The sequence below is a fragment of the Aulonocara stuartgranti genome, assembly GCF_965226115.1.
Source record: "Aulonocara stuartgranti genome assembly, chromosome: 20".
Lineage (NCBI taxonomy): Eukaryota > Metazoa > Chordata > Actinopteri > Cichliformes > Cichlidae > Aulonocara > Aulonocara stuartgranti.
The window spans coordinates 3,886,891-3,907,562 of NC_138956.1; the positions used below are offsets into that span (position 1 = coordinate 3,886,891).

Here is a 20,672-nt window from a genome sequence, read left to right on the forward strand (position 1 = left end):
TAATGATGCTGACTCATCACAGGCAAATCATCTGTCACAAGTGGCCCTGAGTGTCAAGAATCATTTGTTTTTTCATACTAGTCAAGATTGCAAAGTTTTCTAACTCTGACTCTGAATGTCTGGTTGGTTTAGAGGGAAACAAGTGATGAGTTCATCACAGACCATTAGAGGAAGTCTCCTTTCTTTGTGCGTTACACAATTTGGACATTTGTTAGCTGGGAAAAATAGTGCAGACACAATTAGTTCAGGTCAGGATAACAGAGTAGCCCTCCGATACTTATCTGCCTCTTGGATCCTCTGACAAGTGACTGACAGCAGCAGCTGATGGGAAGATGGGGGTGGCAAGCCACTAGTCTAGTTTCCATCAGTCTGAGAAGAAAAGAGGAGGCATCTTCCTCATTCTGCCTATATTCTCTCAGGCTTGCTCATTTGTTTTTTTCTCCTACCGACTTATTTTGGGAACTTGCAAAATATGCTATTTCCCAAGAGGTTACTTTTCTGTCTTAGGCATGTGGGGAGAAAATGCTTTACCTAAACTGTTGGTGTTGTCGCCCAGCTCTTTACTCTGTGAGATACACAAAAACAATTCATTTAAATATTTAATGCTAGTTTACTAATCCGCACCATATTTTTTTTATACATAAATTAAGCAGACAGAAACCCAATAAGCTCTGTGAATTTGTATTATTGTCAGTCTTGCTTAAATGTTGGCAATTACTGAGACTGGTGCTTAATAATCAGCTAATAAATTTTGAAAACCTAACATGACTCAGGCTGCCACGCAGTATAGCTTCAAAGAGAAAACAAATGTCACCATTAGATCTCTAGAAAGATGTTTGTGTCTTTTGCATGCAAAACACAGAGCATGCTCTCTTTGATGGCTTTAATTCAGCTTTCACTAACAATTAATGAGCTTAAGTAACTTGGTTTGTCACTTTCAAAATGCTCTTTGTAACATTTCTCCTCAAGAATAATAAGTTTGTAGCTCACGCAAGGCATTAATATGTTCACACAAGGAAACAAACACATTTTCTGCTCTTTGATGTGCTTCCTAGGACAATCAAGGTGGAGGTGTATGACTGGGACAGAGATGGGAGGTAACTGATACACAGAGGAGCGTGTGCACACACATGCACAAGAGAAATTTATCAAAAAAAAAATTTTCATCCCTAATAGACAACGCTATTTTACTGTCCTTACTGACTACTAAATTATAGTTACTTTCTTTTCAGTACACATTAATGGTTATGTGCTTTTATCTTCCACCAGTCAAGGCTGTGATGACGCTTTTTGTCTCCTTTCCACCAGCCATGATTTCATCGGTGAATTCACCACAAGTTTCAAAGAGCTGTGTCGGGGTCAGAACCAGCTGAATGTGTATGAGGTGAGCGGAGATAAAATCGACCAATACCATCATCACCTTCAGAGCAGCGGACCTTTATGTAAAAGCTGCAAATGTTGACTGCTGTAGGGAGCTCGTTTGCTTTAAGCTGCTTCCAAGTAGAATGCAAATCACTTTCTGAAGCCACTATGGCAGACGCAGTTTCAAGTGAAATTCAGCACATCGAGCTGAATGTGACCGGCCAAAGCTATGTGCGAATTATTAATGAATGAACCTTGGAAGCACCTGTGCCAAAAAACGATTCTGATGGCACAAAAAGAAACCTCAGCTTCCTTTGTGCATGCTAGTGTGAGAAACCTGCCTCGGTCTGAGAACAAATCAGCGTGCCCTTTATACTCAGCAAGGTCTTCTTTCATGACAGGAAGTTCTACAGGTCTCACTTGTTTGAGCAAAGTTGTGGCTGTTCAAGATTAACAACTAGCCTCCCCTGTTTGTCCTCACCCTACCCGCTATTAAGCCTCTCAGAGGTTAAGTGGTGCCATAGATCGACTGGAGAAGAGTGCTGCTGCGGTGGGAATACAAATGGAAATGCGACAGAACTATGTTACTTATTCCTTCCTTTGGATCGCACTCAGAAAGTCTGAATAGGTCCCTGCTCATTAAAACAGTTGCCATATTACATTAGCCTCTGAATCAGTCATAGAAGCACTCTAAGAAAAGAATAAGGCCAGTAAAGGTAGAGAGTAAGGGAAAAGCTGATGAGTTAGGTTAGGAAAGACGGTGCTGACACGGCATAAGGATGTGCATCCATTACCCTTCACCAAACCTTTCTATATATAAAACGCAGGTAAGGTCAGAGACTTTTGTGATGTGGACAAAAATGACATAACACCACCTTCTCATTATGGAGAAATAAAGAAATTCAGTATGTCACATGCCACATTTTTCAGCTCTTTGCATATTTTTGTATATTCAACGTGACGTGCAGAAAGCTTGTAAACATACGACGACAGCAGGCTAATGTCAGTACAGGACGCTGTAACTGAATGTGATTCCTTTGTGATGTCATGTGAAGTTTTGGCGGCTGAGTGATGGTCACAACGCTGTGAGGCATAATTTTTGGAAGACGAGTTCAGGGGGCGCTTTTAGAAAGTACAGAACCAGAAAGGAAGAGTAGAGAAGAGAGACGAAAGGAGGGTAGAATGGGATACCTTTTACTTTATTATCCTGCACAGCTTCCTCCAGGCTCATGCTTTGTGTTTGTGTGCAGACCTTTAGAATGAGCAGTGCAGATATTTGACTTTGCTCACTGTTGCATACAAGTTTTTGGCTGCAAGCTTAAATGTAACTTTTATTTACTGCACTGAAGACTGTAATCACTCTGCTTGCCTTGGATATCACTCAAGTATTTCCCAATTTTTTGTTTTTAGTGAAGTCTATAGGTGTTTGCACAGTGTTGCACTCATGCCCTTGTAAACCACCACACAGGATTTGAAATGAAGCAGCCAATATCTAATTGAAGTGCAGCGTATAACCTCTAACCATACACCGGGTAACCAGAAAAGCAAGCCAACTGTTTAGGAATTACAGACTTTTTTATTAGTCCCTCTATTTTCACAGCATATGTAGCTGGACAAAGTAATTTAATACAAAATGTCAGCTATATAAACATACCGAAGGCTACAGCCTATGCATATCAAAAAGTGCAAGGTTTTCTCGCTTGAAGTGCTGTCAGCCTCGCTCAGTCACTGCTTATTAAGGGAGCTCTGCCTTTTTTCTTTTTGGCTAGTTTTGTGTTCAGTAAGTGAAAAACATGCTCACTTGGGATGGAATCAGGTGAAAGACTAGGTCATCTAAAAATATTTAATGTCTTTGCCAAAAAGCTCTTAAGCTGTTTTCACTGCATGTTTCGGGTCATTGTCCATGTGCACTGTGAAGCGCTGTCTTGTCAGTTTTTCTTCATTTGGCTGAAACTGAGCAGAAAGTGCAGCTCTGTCGTCTCTGCTGCTTTTATCAGCAGTCACATCATCAATAAACACTAGTGACCCACTTCCACTGGCAGTCATGCATCCCCGTGCTAAAACACCGCCTCCACCATGTTTGACAGATGATGTGTTTTCCTTTAGATCACAAGCTGCTTCTTTCCTTTTCGGCACTCTTAGTTAATTTTGGTTTCATCTGTCTCCAGAGACTTCTTGTTCCAGAGCTGGGCAAGATTTTCTAAGACATTTCCTAGCAAAGTGTAATCTGCTCTTTCTGTTCTTGAGTGCCACATGTGGTTTGCAGCTTGAGCTAAACCCTTTGTAGTTACATGAATGAAGACTTGTCGTGATTGCAGGCTCTGACACGCCTACCCCTGTTGAGGTGCTCTTGATTTGGCTAGAGGTTGTGAAAGGAATTCTGAGATCATTCAGTTTAAGCTACTTTTCATGGCCGTCCAGGCTTGAACTCACCAGCGCTTTCCTTCCTTTTAAGAATTAGCCAGATTGTTGTCTTGGCCACTCCTATATTTTCTGCTCTCTCTGATGGCTCGCCTTTGTTTTCTCAGGCTAATTACCAAATGCAAATTTTGGAATCAACTGCATACCTTTTATCAGTTTAATTTACCAGTTAATTGTACAATTACTTTTGATGGCATGGGAATGGAGGGACTGCGCAGAAAATTTGAATTTGAAGCAATATTTTGAGCTTCATTTCCTTTCTTCCACTGTGGTGGTACATAGAAGCAAAAGCACAAAAATCGTGTCACTATCCAAAAGCTTGGACCTGGCTGTATGCATCTACCCCCACTGCACATAACTGTGCACTTGCACTCACTCTGTATGTGGTTATAAGCACCACAGCTGGCAGCATGCATGTGAAATTTACAGTAGACTGCTTATGCTTATAAAAATCCCTCTGAATTATCTGCACTTAGCTGGAAGGCATGATCAATGGTATCTCATTCTCACCTGCTACAGTTATTGGATTCACTCCCTATGCTCCATTACCCTTACAGACATAGAGTAGGAGGAAAAAGATGTTTTTATTACTTGCCCAAGGGTGGATAAAAAGAATTGTGCTGCAAGTTTACATTATCATTATCCTTCGTTCCCATTCTGCCTTCATACCAGGTGGTGAATGCCAAGAAGAAAATAAAGAAGAAGAGATACATCAACTCTGGGACGGTGAGTCTGAGATACTGTAAGAGCAAATCTCCTTGTGCACGCACACCCCTGCCTGCCTTCTCTTTTGTATTCAGCAGGAAGTTTTCACTAAGTGGATTGCATGAACTCTGTTAAATGTTTTTCTTCTATTCCCATTCCCTGAGCTTATGATCCAGACAGTGAATTTAAGTAGACGGGAAAACATTCCCATGACCTCAAACGGGATGATTATTCAAGTCTGTAAAGCTAAATAAAAGAGACTTGTGTCTGTGTCCTTTCCCTGAAGAATAGTGACAGAAGTTCATAAATGAGCCGCGGCTTTGCTACAGCTCTTAGCGTATACTGTGACTCTGTAATTAAAATTTGTGCCTAGCTATCCATCAAGCTGATCATCCATCAGTCCACAGGCACACTGACGCTCAGTGATTGTAATTCTAAGGCGCTGCTTCGGCAACGCAATCATTTTGCATGGATAGGTCATTTTGAGAGGTCAGTGTTAATGTGTAGATTGGCAAATTTTGTTTAATTAAAAAGGACGAGTTAATCTTTTGGGGCCTTTTTTTCCCTCTCAGGTATCCTTGTTGTCATTCAGTGTAGAGTCAGAGCACACCTTCCTGGATTACATCAGAGGAGGGTGAGTCATGCATTTGTGTGCAAGTTACATTACTTTGTTTATGTACTCACGCTGTTTGTGTTTCACCTCTACGAGTGGCTCACAGAAACTATGACCACATAGTTTCATTTACTGCAAATCTGCACTCAAAAATTTGATTTGCATACTGGAAGTTCACTGTTTGAATTTAATTGTGCACAATGATGGCTGTGCAGACTCCCTATTAGTATGAGTTTAACACATGTACAAGTAACATATTGTTTCCAGTAGTTCATCTGTCGACTGGACCTTTTAGTTCTTAAACACAGGTGTGACTAATTACATTGATTACGGCTTACATGCAGATAGAACAAAACCTTCATTAACATCATTAGAGACACCTGTGCTGTCCCACTTTGTCATGTCAAAATGACTGCTGTGAAGAGAGGCTTTGGAAAATGTATTCATCATTTGGATTATTTTTTTATTCCTAGACAGGCAATTGAACTTTTAGCACATAAGACTCTAATGATTCCTGTCAGAATATTTTATGTGTCCAAAATTTAATTTGATGGAGATTTCAAGTTTAAAAACAAATCTTGTTTTGCAGTTTATTACACATTTAAGTGTTAAGCACACTGATAAAATAATATTAGCTAAGGTATATAGCAGTTAATATAATAATTAGCGCTGTCAATGTAAATCTCATTAAAATCAGGTTAACGCCATAATTGCATTAACGTGGCAAATCTCCGTTAGCGAGTTACCCGTGATCGCCCCGTGCGTGGGGCTGCACGGCATCAACACGTTAGCACGGTTAGCTTGTTAACGGGCAGAGATTTGCCGCGTTAATGCAGTTATGGCATTAACCTACGGTGGCCCTGAGAGGCCAAACGAACTGCAACTTCAGAAAACACTTGCAAAAAGAAATATGCTGCAAAAAGAAAAATGCTGCAAAAAGAAGCATTTTTCTTTTTGCAGCATTTTTCTTTTTGCAGGTGTTTTCTGAAGTTGAAGTCCGTTTGGCCTCTCAGGGCCACCGTATTAACCTCATTTTAATGAGATTAATGCTGACTGCGCTAATAATAATCATAATCATAGTATCATATCACTGTGACATCCATGCACAGCTGTTCTTGCATGGTGGTGAAATCTGCAGTGTTTATCATTCAGGTAACCACTGACCTAGAAAGCCATGGAATTACAGATTTCACCACACTAACACGCTTTAACTATGCATTAATGGTTGTGTTTGGGTGTCATTTCATGGGAATAAAACAGCAATACGATATTGCAGATGCTTGTATTGACATTTGTAGGCTCAGTTTCAGGATTTTTATGCTATTTTTATGCTAGCACTGATGCTATATTGTCAGTATAACACAGCACGTAATCATTATTATCATATGATCATTTACCACTCAATCCAGTATATGAACACTTAACATCCATCCCAGTCTTTCCCATCCATCCATCACATTTCTCACTGTTAGCATACCAACATGTCCTCCAGCCCGCCAAACACAGCACGAACGCTTAATGCTACCCTTTAGCATCTGTGCAATAACTATAGGAGACCCAGCACTCTGGCTGTTTGAGTGAGTCATCTGCTCAAGAAAAACAGCTGTTCTGTGTTCATGGTCATAGATAGTGGTGCTGCTGACTGTAAATAGTGATATGCTGAGCCTCAGCCTCTGTTTGCTTGTATTGTGTAACCACTGAATCAGGGGTATGACAGTGGGATAGTGGTCTAGAGTGATGTAGTGTGTGCAGAGCACCTGGGTTTGCTTGGACTTTTCTGATGTTTGCTCTCAGATATTTGCTGTCAAATGGAGGAAGAATAAAAGAAAAGAGGTCATAAAAGAATTTAAATTCAAATTTATTTTCGCCATGCATAAATCTGGTAGAACAACAGTCAATAGTGAGTGTTAAAACTTTATACAGTGACAGCCATCGCTGTGACTAATACACGGAAATGAGTCAGGGCTGTGAGATTTAACACAGTAGTTTTAAAATGCATTACGCTGGCTCCCCCTTTTTACTTTGTTTCCTGTTGTTGCTGCCCATGGCATAACAAGCACTCATCCATGTTTTCCTCAGTGTTATTGAGTGTGGTTACTGAGGTGCTTCTGATTTTTCACATAACAGCTCAAAGTGTGGCCCCGAAGGAAACGATTGTGTCCACAGCCACAACTCCGGAGTAAATGAATATGAATGATTATGATAGAATATGGAGAAGATCTGAGGGCTTAATTAAGGGCGAACATCCTGTCACATATGGAAATGTTTCTCAGTGGATCAGTGGCTGCCCTGGTTTTAGTTTTCTGCTGCTTTGCTGCTGGTGGCTGAGTGTCCCAGATCTGTCCCGTTGGTCTCTCTCCAGCTCCCACAAACGGACACACACACTGTACCCTCACACACAGCACACATTCACTCACTGTCAAAACAGCAGTGTTTTCACCTTTTTCTACTTGTTCGACTCTGATCTAATTTGTCCTTGAGAAACCGAAGAAAAATGGAGGAAGAGGGGAAATGGGAAAACAATGAGGTTAGAAGTACTGATACGATAGATCAAACTATGTTGTGCTGTATTTGCTCTCAGATTTTAGTTCTTCTGGGGTTTTTTTTCTCTCATTTTTATGATGGGGCAACCTATCATCATTTTGGATTCACCAAACCAGATAAGCAATTATCCAAGTTCACAGCAACCTACATATGAGAGCTGATACTTGGGGAACATGCACTGTCCTACTGCCTTTTTTCTAAACTGACATTTAGAAAAAAAGGGGCCTCAAACCAAGCTGTGAGAGAGACTGCACTGACCTGTTTAAAATTGTGTGCATTTATTTATAAGTGTGCGTTGAATAATTAGTAGTAAACATGCTTATGTCTTGAAGTAAGATTAAAAAATGGTCTGTAAAGAATTTAGTGTACCATTTTCCTTGGATTTTGTCTTCATATACAGGAACTTGTGAATATGGACAGCAGTTTGATCATCAGTGTCTCTGGTCTGCATGTGGAAATGCCCTTGAGCAAGAAGCTGAATCTTAATTGCTCTGATGCATCTATCAGTGTGTGTGTGTGTGTGTGTGTGTGTGTGCTAGATAAAGTGCTTAACTTGAATACAGTAGAATAAAAGTGCTTTAAGAGTGTGTGTGCTTGTAAATGGGAGAATGTGGCTTGTGTAAAAAGCACTTTGAGTGGTTAGGAATACTAGAAACTGCTTTATCAACCCCAAGCCATTTTCAAACTAAAGAGACGCTTTCTGTCAGACTGCTACGGTTCCTAAATATAGAGAAAAAGACACCACTCCAAAGACCTTCCATATAAGGGTTTAAAATGTCTATTTTTAGGTAGTTCCTTGTGATTTCCCTTTGTGCTTCCACGTTACACCTCCAACACCTCCTTCCAGCCTCCAACGGCCAACAGAGAACAGGGGTGTGTGAAGGCTCCAAACCTCCCTCCTCTTGCTCATATGTAGTGTTGCTGCGTGTTGTTCTAAGGTGCACTTAAAACACGGGAGAGCATGGTGCTGCTGCCAGAGAGCAGCAGGTGCTAGCACGGCCCCTCCCGAGAACCCTCAATGTCTACATGGATTTAAAATTGAGAGGTGGGCACCGGCGCCAGAGGTGGGGTTGAATACACAGACCGAGTGTGAGTAATGTGGATGTCTAAGTTGTGGAATAAAATTGAGGCACGGGTGGCCAGAAGGGGACAGAGGGGGGGGGTGCCTCCCCTGCACCCTGGTGACACACCCGCACCCCAAGGCCCTACTTGTGTGGGTGGGTGTGTTGGAGGGAGGCAGCCGGGGATGGGGAGGAAAAGAAGGGAGGAGCAAGATGCCCCTCCCTGGGGCCAGCTCCCCCGCTGACCCCAGTAGGCACCCTCGTCCTTCGGCACCCACCAAGGCAAGGGGGCCCAGGCCCATCCAGACCGGGGCCTATGGCAGCAGGACCGCCCAGCCCCACAGGACCCGGGGCAGCCCACCCGACCCCACCGCAGAGGAAACTGTACCCACCCTAACATTCAATCATCTCCCAGACTGGACAAGACAGTAGACACCCAGGTTAAGTTTATTCTCCACCTCTCCTGTGACTCTCCCCCACCTGCAGAGTGGACTCCTGCAAGGATGGAACAAACTCCCTGTCAGTTGAAGAGCCCCCTAGTTAGGCCGATGCGCCAGAGGCCCCCTGCGCCAGGGCTGAGCCCCCATGCACCCACCCACAACCTTGGCGACACACCAACAAGGACCGAAGCCCCCAAGGCCCAGCCAGAGCCCTAGCACGGAGGCGAAGCACTCCCAAACCCCAAGCCCCCACGCCTGCCCCGGATCCACTCAGGGGCAGCCAGGCTACCAGGCCAGTAATCTACGTCCGCCAGCACAGACCCTCCCCCAGGCCTGCTGCACGCAGTCACAAGGAGAACACCCTCTAAGAGCAACCAGAGCCACTAACCAGGTTATGACCACAACCCCTGGGTTAAGCCCTCCAGGGATAACGTCCCTAGGGATTCTCCAGACGCCCTAAGCCCGTCCCAACCTCCACATCAACCACAATGGCGAAGGCGGGACCAAACCACGACCCCCCCACCCCCGCTCGGTGATGGAGCCGATCATTCTGAATCTTGCACTCAGAATTATCCAGACACCACACACATTTATCCACACTCTACAGCAATTTCGTACAGAACCTGCCCATATATCAAAACTCTGCGTTTCCCAGCTGCAGGTAATTGATCTGAACTGCCACAATGTTTCCACAACACTTGTGCGTACACTGACTTATTTTGCTTGGCACATTGCTTGCTCTGTCATCAGATCTGATGTTTTGTGACCTGCTAATTTGTGCTGCTCTTGGTAGAATGCCTGTCATTAGCAAGAACTGGCTGCATCTTTGTTTATAAATTAGCACAATGCTAGTAGATGACCCACAGACCTTTTAAGTCCCATTGGTGCATTTATTTTAGTTGGAACCTTACTCTGATTTGCTGTGTGTAAGAAATCTGGTGTTTGGACCCAAGAACACGAACATGTTTGTTTCTGTTACAGAGGATTTATTGAATGATTTGAAATCTGTGCAAATCTTACTGGTGCTACTATGCATTGCATCCACCTAAATCTCTTTTTACACAAGCTGCTTTCATTACGTTTTTAAAACATTGAGTTTTATTTTGAAGCTTGAAACAGCTTTTGAGTCATCCTGTGGTAATTTTCACATAAAACTCTTTCAGACAGAAGTTAAAGAGATGATCCCATTAATTAATGTGACCCAGGCAATATGTGGAGTGGTACTTCATCTTTTTGTTACAACCCATTTAGAGACGTTAGAAGCCCATCGTGCCTGTGAAAAAGGCTGATGACAAAGGCTTCTGCTTTAAAAAGATGTGGCAGCTTTGAAAAAAATATGGGATCTCTGCAGGAAAATCTCTGCAGCATCTGTGCACTTATTTTTTCTCCTGAGGTTTTTTACATCATCATGAAAGACTTGCCTCTGTCCCTTCTGTTGTCTCCCCAGTGATTTCTTTGAGAAATACTGTTAACAATGGCGGTGCTTGTGTATTTAAATTCTCCTGGAAGATTTGTCTAGAACAAACTACTTAAAATACGACACTTAAATACAGGCTGCAGAAAGTTTCAGTATTTCGGTTTCATATCTTCTTCTCTAAGTCAGAGCTAATGTTAAGTCAAGGCTTTTGTCCCCTTTTTGTTTCTGTTTGGAATAAAGCTCTGCAAGTTGTCAGCAAGTTGCTTATGTGCCAAATCATCTGAGAGGTAGAGAGCAGATGTAAAGTATGTAGATGTATTCTGGATGTCATTAGACTCAGCTGTCAAAAATAATTTGAGAATGATAAATTTAAGTCAATATCCCACGTATAACACAACATTAATTCTTACTTAGCATGTTAATGAATAATGTTGTACCCAAACTACTTTTTAATGCGTAGGATGGCATGGATCCAGAAATGAACTCGTGTATTCCTTAACAGTTTCCATCACTAAAACATTTATGGTGTTGCAAATTTTTGTTTTTAAGTTTATTAATTATTTCACTTATTGAATTTATCATCAGCAAAAAAAAAAAGAGTTGATAAACAACAAATTATAAAGCACTTTGTTTTAGTATTACATCTGAATTGTGCAGATTTTAAGACCTATTGAAAGGTAAATACATTTGGTGGTTAGAGACTGATGCACGACTAAAATTGTTGCAACTGTGTGCAGTGAACTTGCAATCTTGTTGCTTTTGAAATGTTCTGCAACCACTTGCCTGCAGTTGCTACCTTTAAACCGATTCTGATGCTTCTCTCAAGACAGCGATAAAATGGCAAAAAAAGTTGTCAATTACATGAAATCAGGTTGTGGTAACCCAAGCAAAATCACATTAGTGTCTGGGAACCTTGCTATACAACCTATACAACCTGGAAACCTTTAATACAACAAGTTGCATAACCGGCTGAGTGCACTGCTCGTGTCAATTTCCACTCACTGCTGCAGACTGACACAGATTGATTGACACAGATGGCAATTATTTGCAAACCTTTGTCAAAATTTTTGAGAGTGATTGCAGTTAGAGCGCGATTGGAAATGGGCGACCTGTGCACTCACCTTGCAGTTGAAAGTCGTTGCTCAGAGCATGATGACATTGGATGTTTAACCTCTGGGCAACTGGTTGGTTGCTGTACTTACTTGCAAACAGTCACCAAATGCAAAAAAAAGTCATTGCAATCCCTGGTTAACCATCATTTTTTTCCTAGTTGCAAGAAGGCCGCTATTCTATTTTTAAGGCCCTTTCACATGGGAAGCAGCAAATTCTGCGCCAACCACTAGTTTGATCCAATAACTCAAAATTTGTGTTGAGTTCATAGTATGTCACTTTTTGCTGCTGCCCATGGCCTTCACACCTACTACAATACATATGCCAGCTTCTTGTCTGCATTTCTATAGGTTGCACAGATGTATGTCATTGTGGTGCATGTGAATGCTCCCTGGCCTTATGCCTATGCTGCACTTTGCTCAGAGCAGCGGGAAACCATTATTGCTCTGTGCAAGTCACAGAGAAACAATGAGTTTCAGTGCACAGCACAGTGCATGTCACTTCCTATGTGACTGGGCCATAAAACAGCCTTAGTACAGTTTGATACAAGATCAGTTTCCAAGAACTGGTAGTTTTTAGACTACTACTATAATCAGAGATGTTTTGATACATATGGGAAAAGTGTGAAGAACAAGCCTTTGCTGTTCAAAAAGAAAATTGGCGACACATAAGGAAAGCCCAAGCTTGCTTTGAATAATTTGTTTTGGACAGGCAAATCAAAGATTGAGCTGTTCAGTCACAGTGACAGCAAACACGTTTGGCACAGACCAAGTAGCAGAATCTCTTAACCAGTGTGGAGCATGGTGATGAAAATGTTATAAGTTGGGATTGCTGCTTTGGGACTGGGCAGCTTGCAGCTTGATTAAACTATGTGCTCAGCATTATAGCAAAGAAAGCTCCAAGTTACTGTGAAGGCATACGTTTGAAAGGTGAAGTGTGCTGAATCCTAAAGACATTGTAAGTAAAAACTGAGTGTCACTGAAAGACCTGGTTAAGATGTAGAAAGGCAATATTTGAAACCCACTGAAATAAATAATTGAAACTGGGAGTTTTTGCAAGAAATCCCATAAACATCTTGCTGTGGAAGATTTTTTGCATGGATACTGCAGAAGATCTCCTTTAACAGAAGTAACTTAAACTGCAAGTTACTTCTGTTAAAGGATGAAGTCGTAGCTTTTGAGGGCAGAGACTAGTATTACAATAAATCTATTAATATTGTTGTTGAATGAATGATTGAGGAGGTATTTTTCTTTGCTGTGCTGTGTTCAGTGCAAGATGCAATGAAAAACTGCACCTGATCTAAATTTGGCTTGTTCTGCCCTTTAAAACTGTCTCCTCGTGCAGTGATACACTGTTCCTGCTGCCATATTTGGAACACTCATTGGAAGTCCTGTCAGTGCATCAGGCAGCATCTTTGATGGATACTGGATCACCTCCAGTGTGTTAAAATCCTAATCCTTCCACTTTAGTTACATTTTGGGGAAGAGGAAGAATATCTGGTGAGAAGTTGTGAGCACTGAAGTAAAAGATGGTGTTGACAGTCTGACCCTGGGGACAGATTTTCAGTGCACAGCACCCCTGAGTGAGAGAAAATGATGAGCATGCTCTAGGTCATGCTTCTGACAGAAGGCTGCTGTTTGTTCTCTGGGCAGTGGCAGTGCATCCTATTCTTATCACACTGATAATCATGAAGGTTGGGTAATCTCTTGCCTGCTGATGGAGAACCTTTCACACTTTAATACTGTGCTGCTCCTTCTCAGAAGCGCCTTGCATGCTATGGTTGGGGGTGAAGTTTGTCTGAAACGTGACAAATAAGAATTTAAAGATGCCAGCGATTTCCCTGATAGCTAACCATTCATCTTCATATACAGTTGGTTTAATTTTTTGCACGTCTTCAAGGAAAGTCCCCGTGGAAGTTCTCCAGTAGCAGTCTTTCTGTAAAATCATCTTCCCTGGCTAATTTCTTTTCTGCTCTCCCATATATTTAAAGTTTCCCATTGCAGATTTCCCAATGTTGACACAGACTTTGATGTCTGCTCTTTGGGGTTTCTGCAAAACGCTCTGGTCCTGTTGTCAATCATGCGACACACGCTGCTGCCCATGCTGTGCTGCTTTCAGACACAACAGGAACAGTCCTGGATATCCTTTATGTATAGACACAGTATAAGAGAGGTTTGCATGTCAAAATATCCCATCATAAAACAAATCTCCATAGGATCTATTTACTTTTCCACCCGACTGTCAAATTACCATAATTGTGAAAAATTTATCAAATAAGAAAAGGTGCATAAAAACTGGTGCTTTGAACAGACTGTCGATTTGAAGCAGATTGCATAACAGACTGATGAAGAAAATAAATCAGAATAGGCTTACTAGTGCTGAAAGAAAAACAACGACCATGTTGCCTATCCATGATGGGAAAGATTAACTGTATCGTTGAAAAATGATACACATGAAGAGACTGCCAATTTGGAGGACTGGAAACAACTTAAGACAACTGCAAATACTTGTCATCACTGAGTTAGATGATATTTAGTTATATAATTTTGTCAAATGTGTGTCTCAAAATGTTTTGCATTAGCCATATTATGAAAATTAACTTCACCTATTTAGCCTCAACCTTTAAATGGGTGTTGAGAAACACTGGAAAACTGCTAATGGGGGTTTGGGAGCATTTGAAATGAGAAGTACAGTTTGACAGCTACATTATGTGCACTTTTATGCTGTTTTATTTAATTATGTAGCATGTGAAAAATAAAGATGCTTAGAGAAACAAGTTTCTTCTAATCACTAGAAAAAACTTGCAAGATTTAGTTTTGGCTTCATTTTTGTTTTGATGTATTCTCGTTCGCAAGAACAAAAAAATGCAGTTCGTGGATTCAGGCACAGAACACTCTGTGTTTGTCCCGTGGATCACTTAGTTTTGATTTGGCATCTGTACTTGCCTAGTGAAAGAGATTAGTTTTCTTCAACTGATGCAAAAGATTCTACTTGAACGCGTGCCAACACTGTCATTCAGACAGATGATGAGAAATGTGAGTAGGAGCCTGAGCAGCAGGCTGTATACAAAAGATCTGATATCAGATTTGATATTTTAGATTGCTGCTATTGATTTCTCTCCTTTCATGTGTGTTTGCTTTGCTGTTCCGTTTCTAACAGGTGATAACTAGCACGGTGCATTTTGGATGATATGTGAAGCAGAGGGGGGAAAAAGCAATTTCTTTTCAAGACCCACCATTGCACTCTGACTGTTTTCACAGTGAATTGGTTTTTCATTAATTTTCATTAACCTCCAGTTGTGGCAGAGATATAGTCAAATAGAGGTAATTAAAGTCCAAAAGCCACATGCTGCTTTGAGAGGCTAATGAAAGATTTATATTCTTTTCATCACATATTGAAATGTTTCTTTTTAAATTAAATCTCTAGTGAGATTGGTCATATAAAGGCTGGTGGGGAGCTTCTATTGTGTTGAGATCTTATTAAGGTTTAATAGTTTCATCCCAAAATATCCTGAGAAATTGATACTGGGTTTTTTTTTTATTGGATTTAGGTTAGCTTTGTGGTCAGACTGCAAAATCGCACTGCACAGAAACATACAATTTCTTTTCGTCTGCTTCTTTTACTGGCCTTTGCTATTTGCTGACTTTTGAAAGAGAGGTGTTTCTCAGCTGTGACACTCAGTCTTCTGCAAGGTTATTTTTGTGATGCAGTGTTGTTCCCTTTATGTGTATCTGCATGTGTTTGTCTGTCATGGCAAAATGTGGTCATGGACTATAAACTTCATCAAAGCACTTTCACATGATAACTAAACAAGATGTACTGATGCTAAACCCTTACAGATATTTCTGGTCTGCTAGGCTGTGCAGTCTGGTGATTTGTTGTGATCATACAGAAGTTTGAGTTTACCGTCACCAGAGGCAGAACAGTTCACTTTGAATTCTTTAAATTTATGTATGACAAAGATATACGTTTTGTCCAGGGAATCGGCACAGCTAGAAACAGTAATGACAGTTTCCAGCAGTGTTAGTGCTGCTACTCTTTTTGATAGCCTCTTCTACTGCCACATGCTGTATATTCATGGATATTCATGGGGTCTATGTCCCCTTTGCTGTTTTCCAGTTTTACATTCGCCCACTTAGCTTTTTAATTTGTTTTTAGCTTGTTGCTCTTTTGAAAGTCTGGCTGAATGTCGTTCTCACAGTGTACAGCTATTGCTTGATAACCCCAATACTTTACAATCATGTCCCATGCAGTTTTTTAAGTTTCTAAATATGCAGCATATAGAGAAGTAGTGGACTACCTAACATTACACCTTCTGGAGCTGTTCGGCTTTGGAAACCCATACCACAAAGCTCCCAGCACAGTTTTTCTGCTGATGTTAACGCCACAGGAGGTTTGGAACTCTGCAGCTATTGAGTCAGCAAAGTGTTGGCAACTTTTACACACTATGCACATTGACAGTGGCGATCATGCTCTGTAACTTCGTAGCTAAGTTGCTGTGGTTCCTAAATGCTTCCACTTTGCATTAATGCCACTTTCAGTTAAAGATCTAGGAGGAAGAAATTTTATAAACTGGCTTGTTGTTGTGGTGACATCCTGTTACAGTACTACGCTCGAATTCAGTGTAATCTATAGAATGACTCATTCATTTACAAATGTCTGAGGTGCTTTTTAAAATCTAGCTTAGCACTGCTATAAATGGACAAAGTAATAAAGAAACCCCTGTCAGTATAACAGTTAGACTGCATTATGTATTTATACTTTGCTAGTAAAAGGGCAGCGATTTATTGAAACATATGCAATAGAATGGAAATGCAGCATATAAGGCAAAAAACAGTAATTCTAAGAGCTTGAAAGTAAATATTTGGTATGACGTCCGCATATTCAGAGCTCTTATTTGGATGTTGGCTGCCTTTTGTTCCATTCTCTGTGAAGATGAACATACACTGCTTCAGTATTGTTGAGGTTCAGGCTCTGGGGAGGCCAATCCATGACTTAGTGTTCCACTGTGTGTTTTTCTATCCAGGTATGCTGTTACTGGCATGGTGTTTGGGATCATTGTGATGCTGAAAAATTAATCTCTTGCCAGTCAGATGCTTTCCAGATGGTGTTGGATTAATACCATGGCTAGGTGAAGCAAAACATAGTGGCGCTGATGGTGCTTTTTTACCTTCAACATCCATCAGTTTTGAAATGTTCCCCAACACCATTGGCTTAAATGTTTCCCTAAAGTTCTACCTCTCTCCTGACCCCCTTGGGAAAGACTTAGAACAGTTTGAGCCAAGTATTTCAAATTTGGATTCATTGATTTCCAGTTCTTGTGTAATTTGGCATACTGCAGTTGTTTCCTCGCCATTTCCTTCCTTAATAATGGCTTCTTGATATCCTGTGAACTAATTTCTGATGTGGATTCAGTGAATAGTAGGTGGATTAACTGAAAGCCCAGTTAATCTATGACAGGTCTTTGCTGGCTTTTTAAAAAGTTGTTAAGGACATGACTTTCAGATACTGTTCATCTGCAGTTGATAGGCTTTATTTAGTCGTGAACTTTTTCTTTTGCCCTCCACTCTTCCAGTTTCCTCATATTTGTTAAGGAAGCATTGCGCACAATGCTGAGATAGTTCTTTGGAAATCCCCTCGTTGGTACAAAAATACAATGTTATGAATGTCTAACCGTGTTAGTATATTTTACAGATTGAACTAATAAAATGGGCAGACTGCGCATAACAAACCTGAGATAGGTGCCTTTTAATGCTTGAAATATGCACAGGTCAGTGTCAAGAGGCTTAACAGACAAAAAATCATTCCTCTGAAAATGGTCAGGTATGAGAACTGGATTGAAAATTTGTGAAAAAATTCCAATATCCTGTCAAAAACCTTTGAGAATTTTTGCTCATGACCATTTAAAAAACATTATGAGAGAGTCTGGCTCATTGGCAGCAAAATATTAAAATAACGAGAGGTAGTGTAGGTGCACTAATGAGGTGGCAGTGGATTGTTAATTATCTTTACTGTTGTGGCAGTCTGTTCACTGGTGTAGTTTATGTTTCCAGAGCATACTGATGAGACTGTAAATTAACTGTAGGTACATTGTTTGTTCCCGGTTTTGCATTGCATACAATAACCCACCCTGCTCAGATTGCTTAGTCTGCAGGCATTTCACATTACAGGCCCTTGCCATATGGTGTTTGTCTAACTGGAAGGGTAAAGTCAATATGACACTGATACGTTTCTGCCTGTTTTATACTGTTGCTGTAATTCAAGGTGATCCACAAACTGTTTGGGGAACCGTCATTTTAGCTTGGAACAAAACTGAAAGGAGAGGAGACACTGAGTAGCAGAGTGAAAGGACAAACCGGTGCCAAGAGGGAATTGTCGGACTACCTGTGCTGAAAGATTTGTGTTGAATTAGATTGTATGAGGCCATTTAAAGGCTGATGTCAGATTTAAAAACGCCTGGTGAAATATAGGAAATGGTGATGGTACATTAATTTGTCCACTGAGTGATACATTGCTCGAAGAGGAGCATAAAAGTTAAAAAAATGACAGAGAAATTACCAGCTGTCAAGGACAAGGATAAAAATAACATCTCCAGATCAGCCATTGGTTGTTTGCCAAAACTGGCAATATTACAGCATCAGTCAACATGAATGCATATTGATTTTTTTGTCCCAAGAACATAGGCCTGCAGTGCTGTCCAGAGGTTTTAGGTACTTTAAGGTGTTTTCTTCCTTCCTATACGCAGTATCAATTTGGAGACATTTAGAGAGCACAAAACTGAACTATTCATTTACAAATATGATGCAAGGTAATGCTATGTGATGCAAAAAAACACTTCAGAATTTGAACCATGTTGTGGGTTGAATTTAGGTCAGAGTTCAGCAATTAATGTTTAAGTATGAAACTGTTCATAATGATCCAACAGACAATTTGAATAACATGCCCAGAGTCTACTGTCCTGTAGTATTAATGCTAACCCACCATCTAGCTTTTCTAGCCAAACATTCAAACTAACCACAGAAATCAGACTTTCAAATCGAGGCAACATGCCACCGCAACAATTCCCCTTTGTCAGCTGAATGCTCGGCTCAATGCTGATTAATGAGCTGAGGTCAGAGCCTCCCCAGGAGGACAGTGCCATTATCTACAATACTGCGCTTGTGGGAATTTCTGAATGGAGGTGAAGCTAGGAAAAGGCAATCAGTGTTAATCGCAATGAAAGATCTACGCCCTTCTTCCTTTCGCTCCCTTCGTCTCTCTCCCTCGGGAAATAAACAGATCCAGCAGAGACTAGTTAGGCCATGTTTAGTTTCTTTTCAAGGTTTTGGCTATCATTATGGGCTCATGAATAAAAAATATCCAGTAGTTTTTGACTTCTTTTTTTGGCTGTAGGTTGCTTTTTCAGCCTGGGCGCAGTGAATGAAACTGAGTTACTTTATTCAGATGCTTTGTTCATCCCCATATCTTTCCGGATGTTTCATTAAGCCAGCTGCAGCGACTCATTATGTGTTTGTACAAATCACTGGGGAAATGGCTGTACTCTTATCAGGTTTTCTGCTTTTTATGGTCTTGTAGTTGTGCTGTTAAATCTTTAAGTAATGTAATCATTAAAAGGCTTGAACAGTCCTCTGGATGCAGTATAGCAATAAATAATTTATGTATGTATCTCCTTCGCTGTTTTAAAAATTAAACTATTAAAGCCTGACTCCAAAAGATATATTGTCAACACTGTTTGTGGTTCAGTTTTGTCGCACCTCTTCTCAAATAAGACCACAGAGGATGCTGAAACCTGGGAGAGCTTCATTAAACTGCAGCACCGAGTTTTCCTGCCTCGCTTTTGTTAATAGCATCCTTTCCCCTATTCATCTGTTTCAGGACTCAGATTCACTTCACAGTGGCCATTGATTTCACAGCATCAAATGGTGAGTGTTTCAACAACAACCATCGCCCTGCTCTGCCTCCATTTGTCATCTCATGTATAACTAGAAGATTGGCCTTTATTCAAAGAGGGGCTGGAGTTTCCTCTCTGCCTGTGATCTCCCTTTTTTTTCAAGGTGTTCACATGTCAGACACTATTAAGCGCTCCTGCCAGCCTGCAATATATAAAACGAAAACTTTAAATCATATTAGTGATAATTAAAAAAGATGGTAGCTATAGTATATATACCCAAACATGTACAAATATAAAAATGCACAAAATCGAAAATCTTCAGTGGCCGGAGACCGTGGTATGAATAAAATTTGTGCGCTCGTGTACAATGAACTTGTGATCTTGTTGCCTGTGTGACGATTACTTCAAATGCAGCGACTGGGTTTGCAGCTGCTTGCAGTCAGTTGCCCTTTTTAAAGTGACTGGTGCATCAAGACAGCGATAAAGTGGCAATAAGCTGGATTCAGTTGATATCAGTATGAAACTGAAGGGGTTCAAGTTGTAATTACATGCAATGTTTATGATAATAATGTGATTAACTGTAATGAATCCAGAAAGGTTGCAAATGTGTCATCATCTGTTGCCGTTTACATACCCAGAAATTCACATTTACTGCTAACATTCAGTCAGAATCTCCGAACGCCACAGATTTGATACAGAAATTCAGAAATTTCACCACAAATAGTGACAAAATTACTTCAGGATGTTGATTTAACTGCAAAATGACATAGACGCTCTGCAATTTGCTCTTATTTAGGAATACAACCAGAATACAACCAGCTCAGTTGAGTTCCTGATGTGTCATAGATGTCTTGTGGTGCAGACTGACTGCATTTTGAGAGCAACCTGTCTGTGTTATAAATTAGTTCAACTCAATTCACTTGAATGTTATTTATATGCCGCCAATTCACATCAACAATTGCCTCGAAGTCCTTTTATATTCTAGGTCAAAGGCCCTGCAATAATAGAGAGAAAATCCCAACAATAAGTTGTACCACGTTCATAAGTGATTAAACTTCTGTTAAAAACGCCACTAGGTTTGCAAGAAACCTTAGATCACTCACAATCC

General features: G+C 40.7%; 1 protein-coding gene across 4 annotated transcripts in view; it reads left to right on the forward strand.

The window, feature by feature from the left end:
* cpne5a (copine Va) overlaps positions 1-20,672 on the forward strand; it is a 93,879-nt gene that overhangs the window by 59,781 nt on the left and 13,426 nt on the right. For all 4 annotated transcript variants that reach the window (XM_082517959.1, XM_082517960.1, XM_082517962.1 and 1 more), the window contains 5 exons: positions 1,056-1,097; positions 1,309-1,384; positions 4,456-4,509; positions 5,061-5,122; positions 19,549-19,595. In XM_082517959.1, the coding sequence (XP_082374085.1) occupies positions 1,056-1,097; positions 1,309-1,384; positions 4,456-4,509; positions 5,061-5,122; positions 19,549-19,595 (281 nt within the window). The remainder of the gene's footprint in view (positions 1-1,055; positions 1,098-1,308; positions 1,385-4,455; positions 4,510-5,060; positions 5,123-19,548; positions 19,596-20,672) is intronic.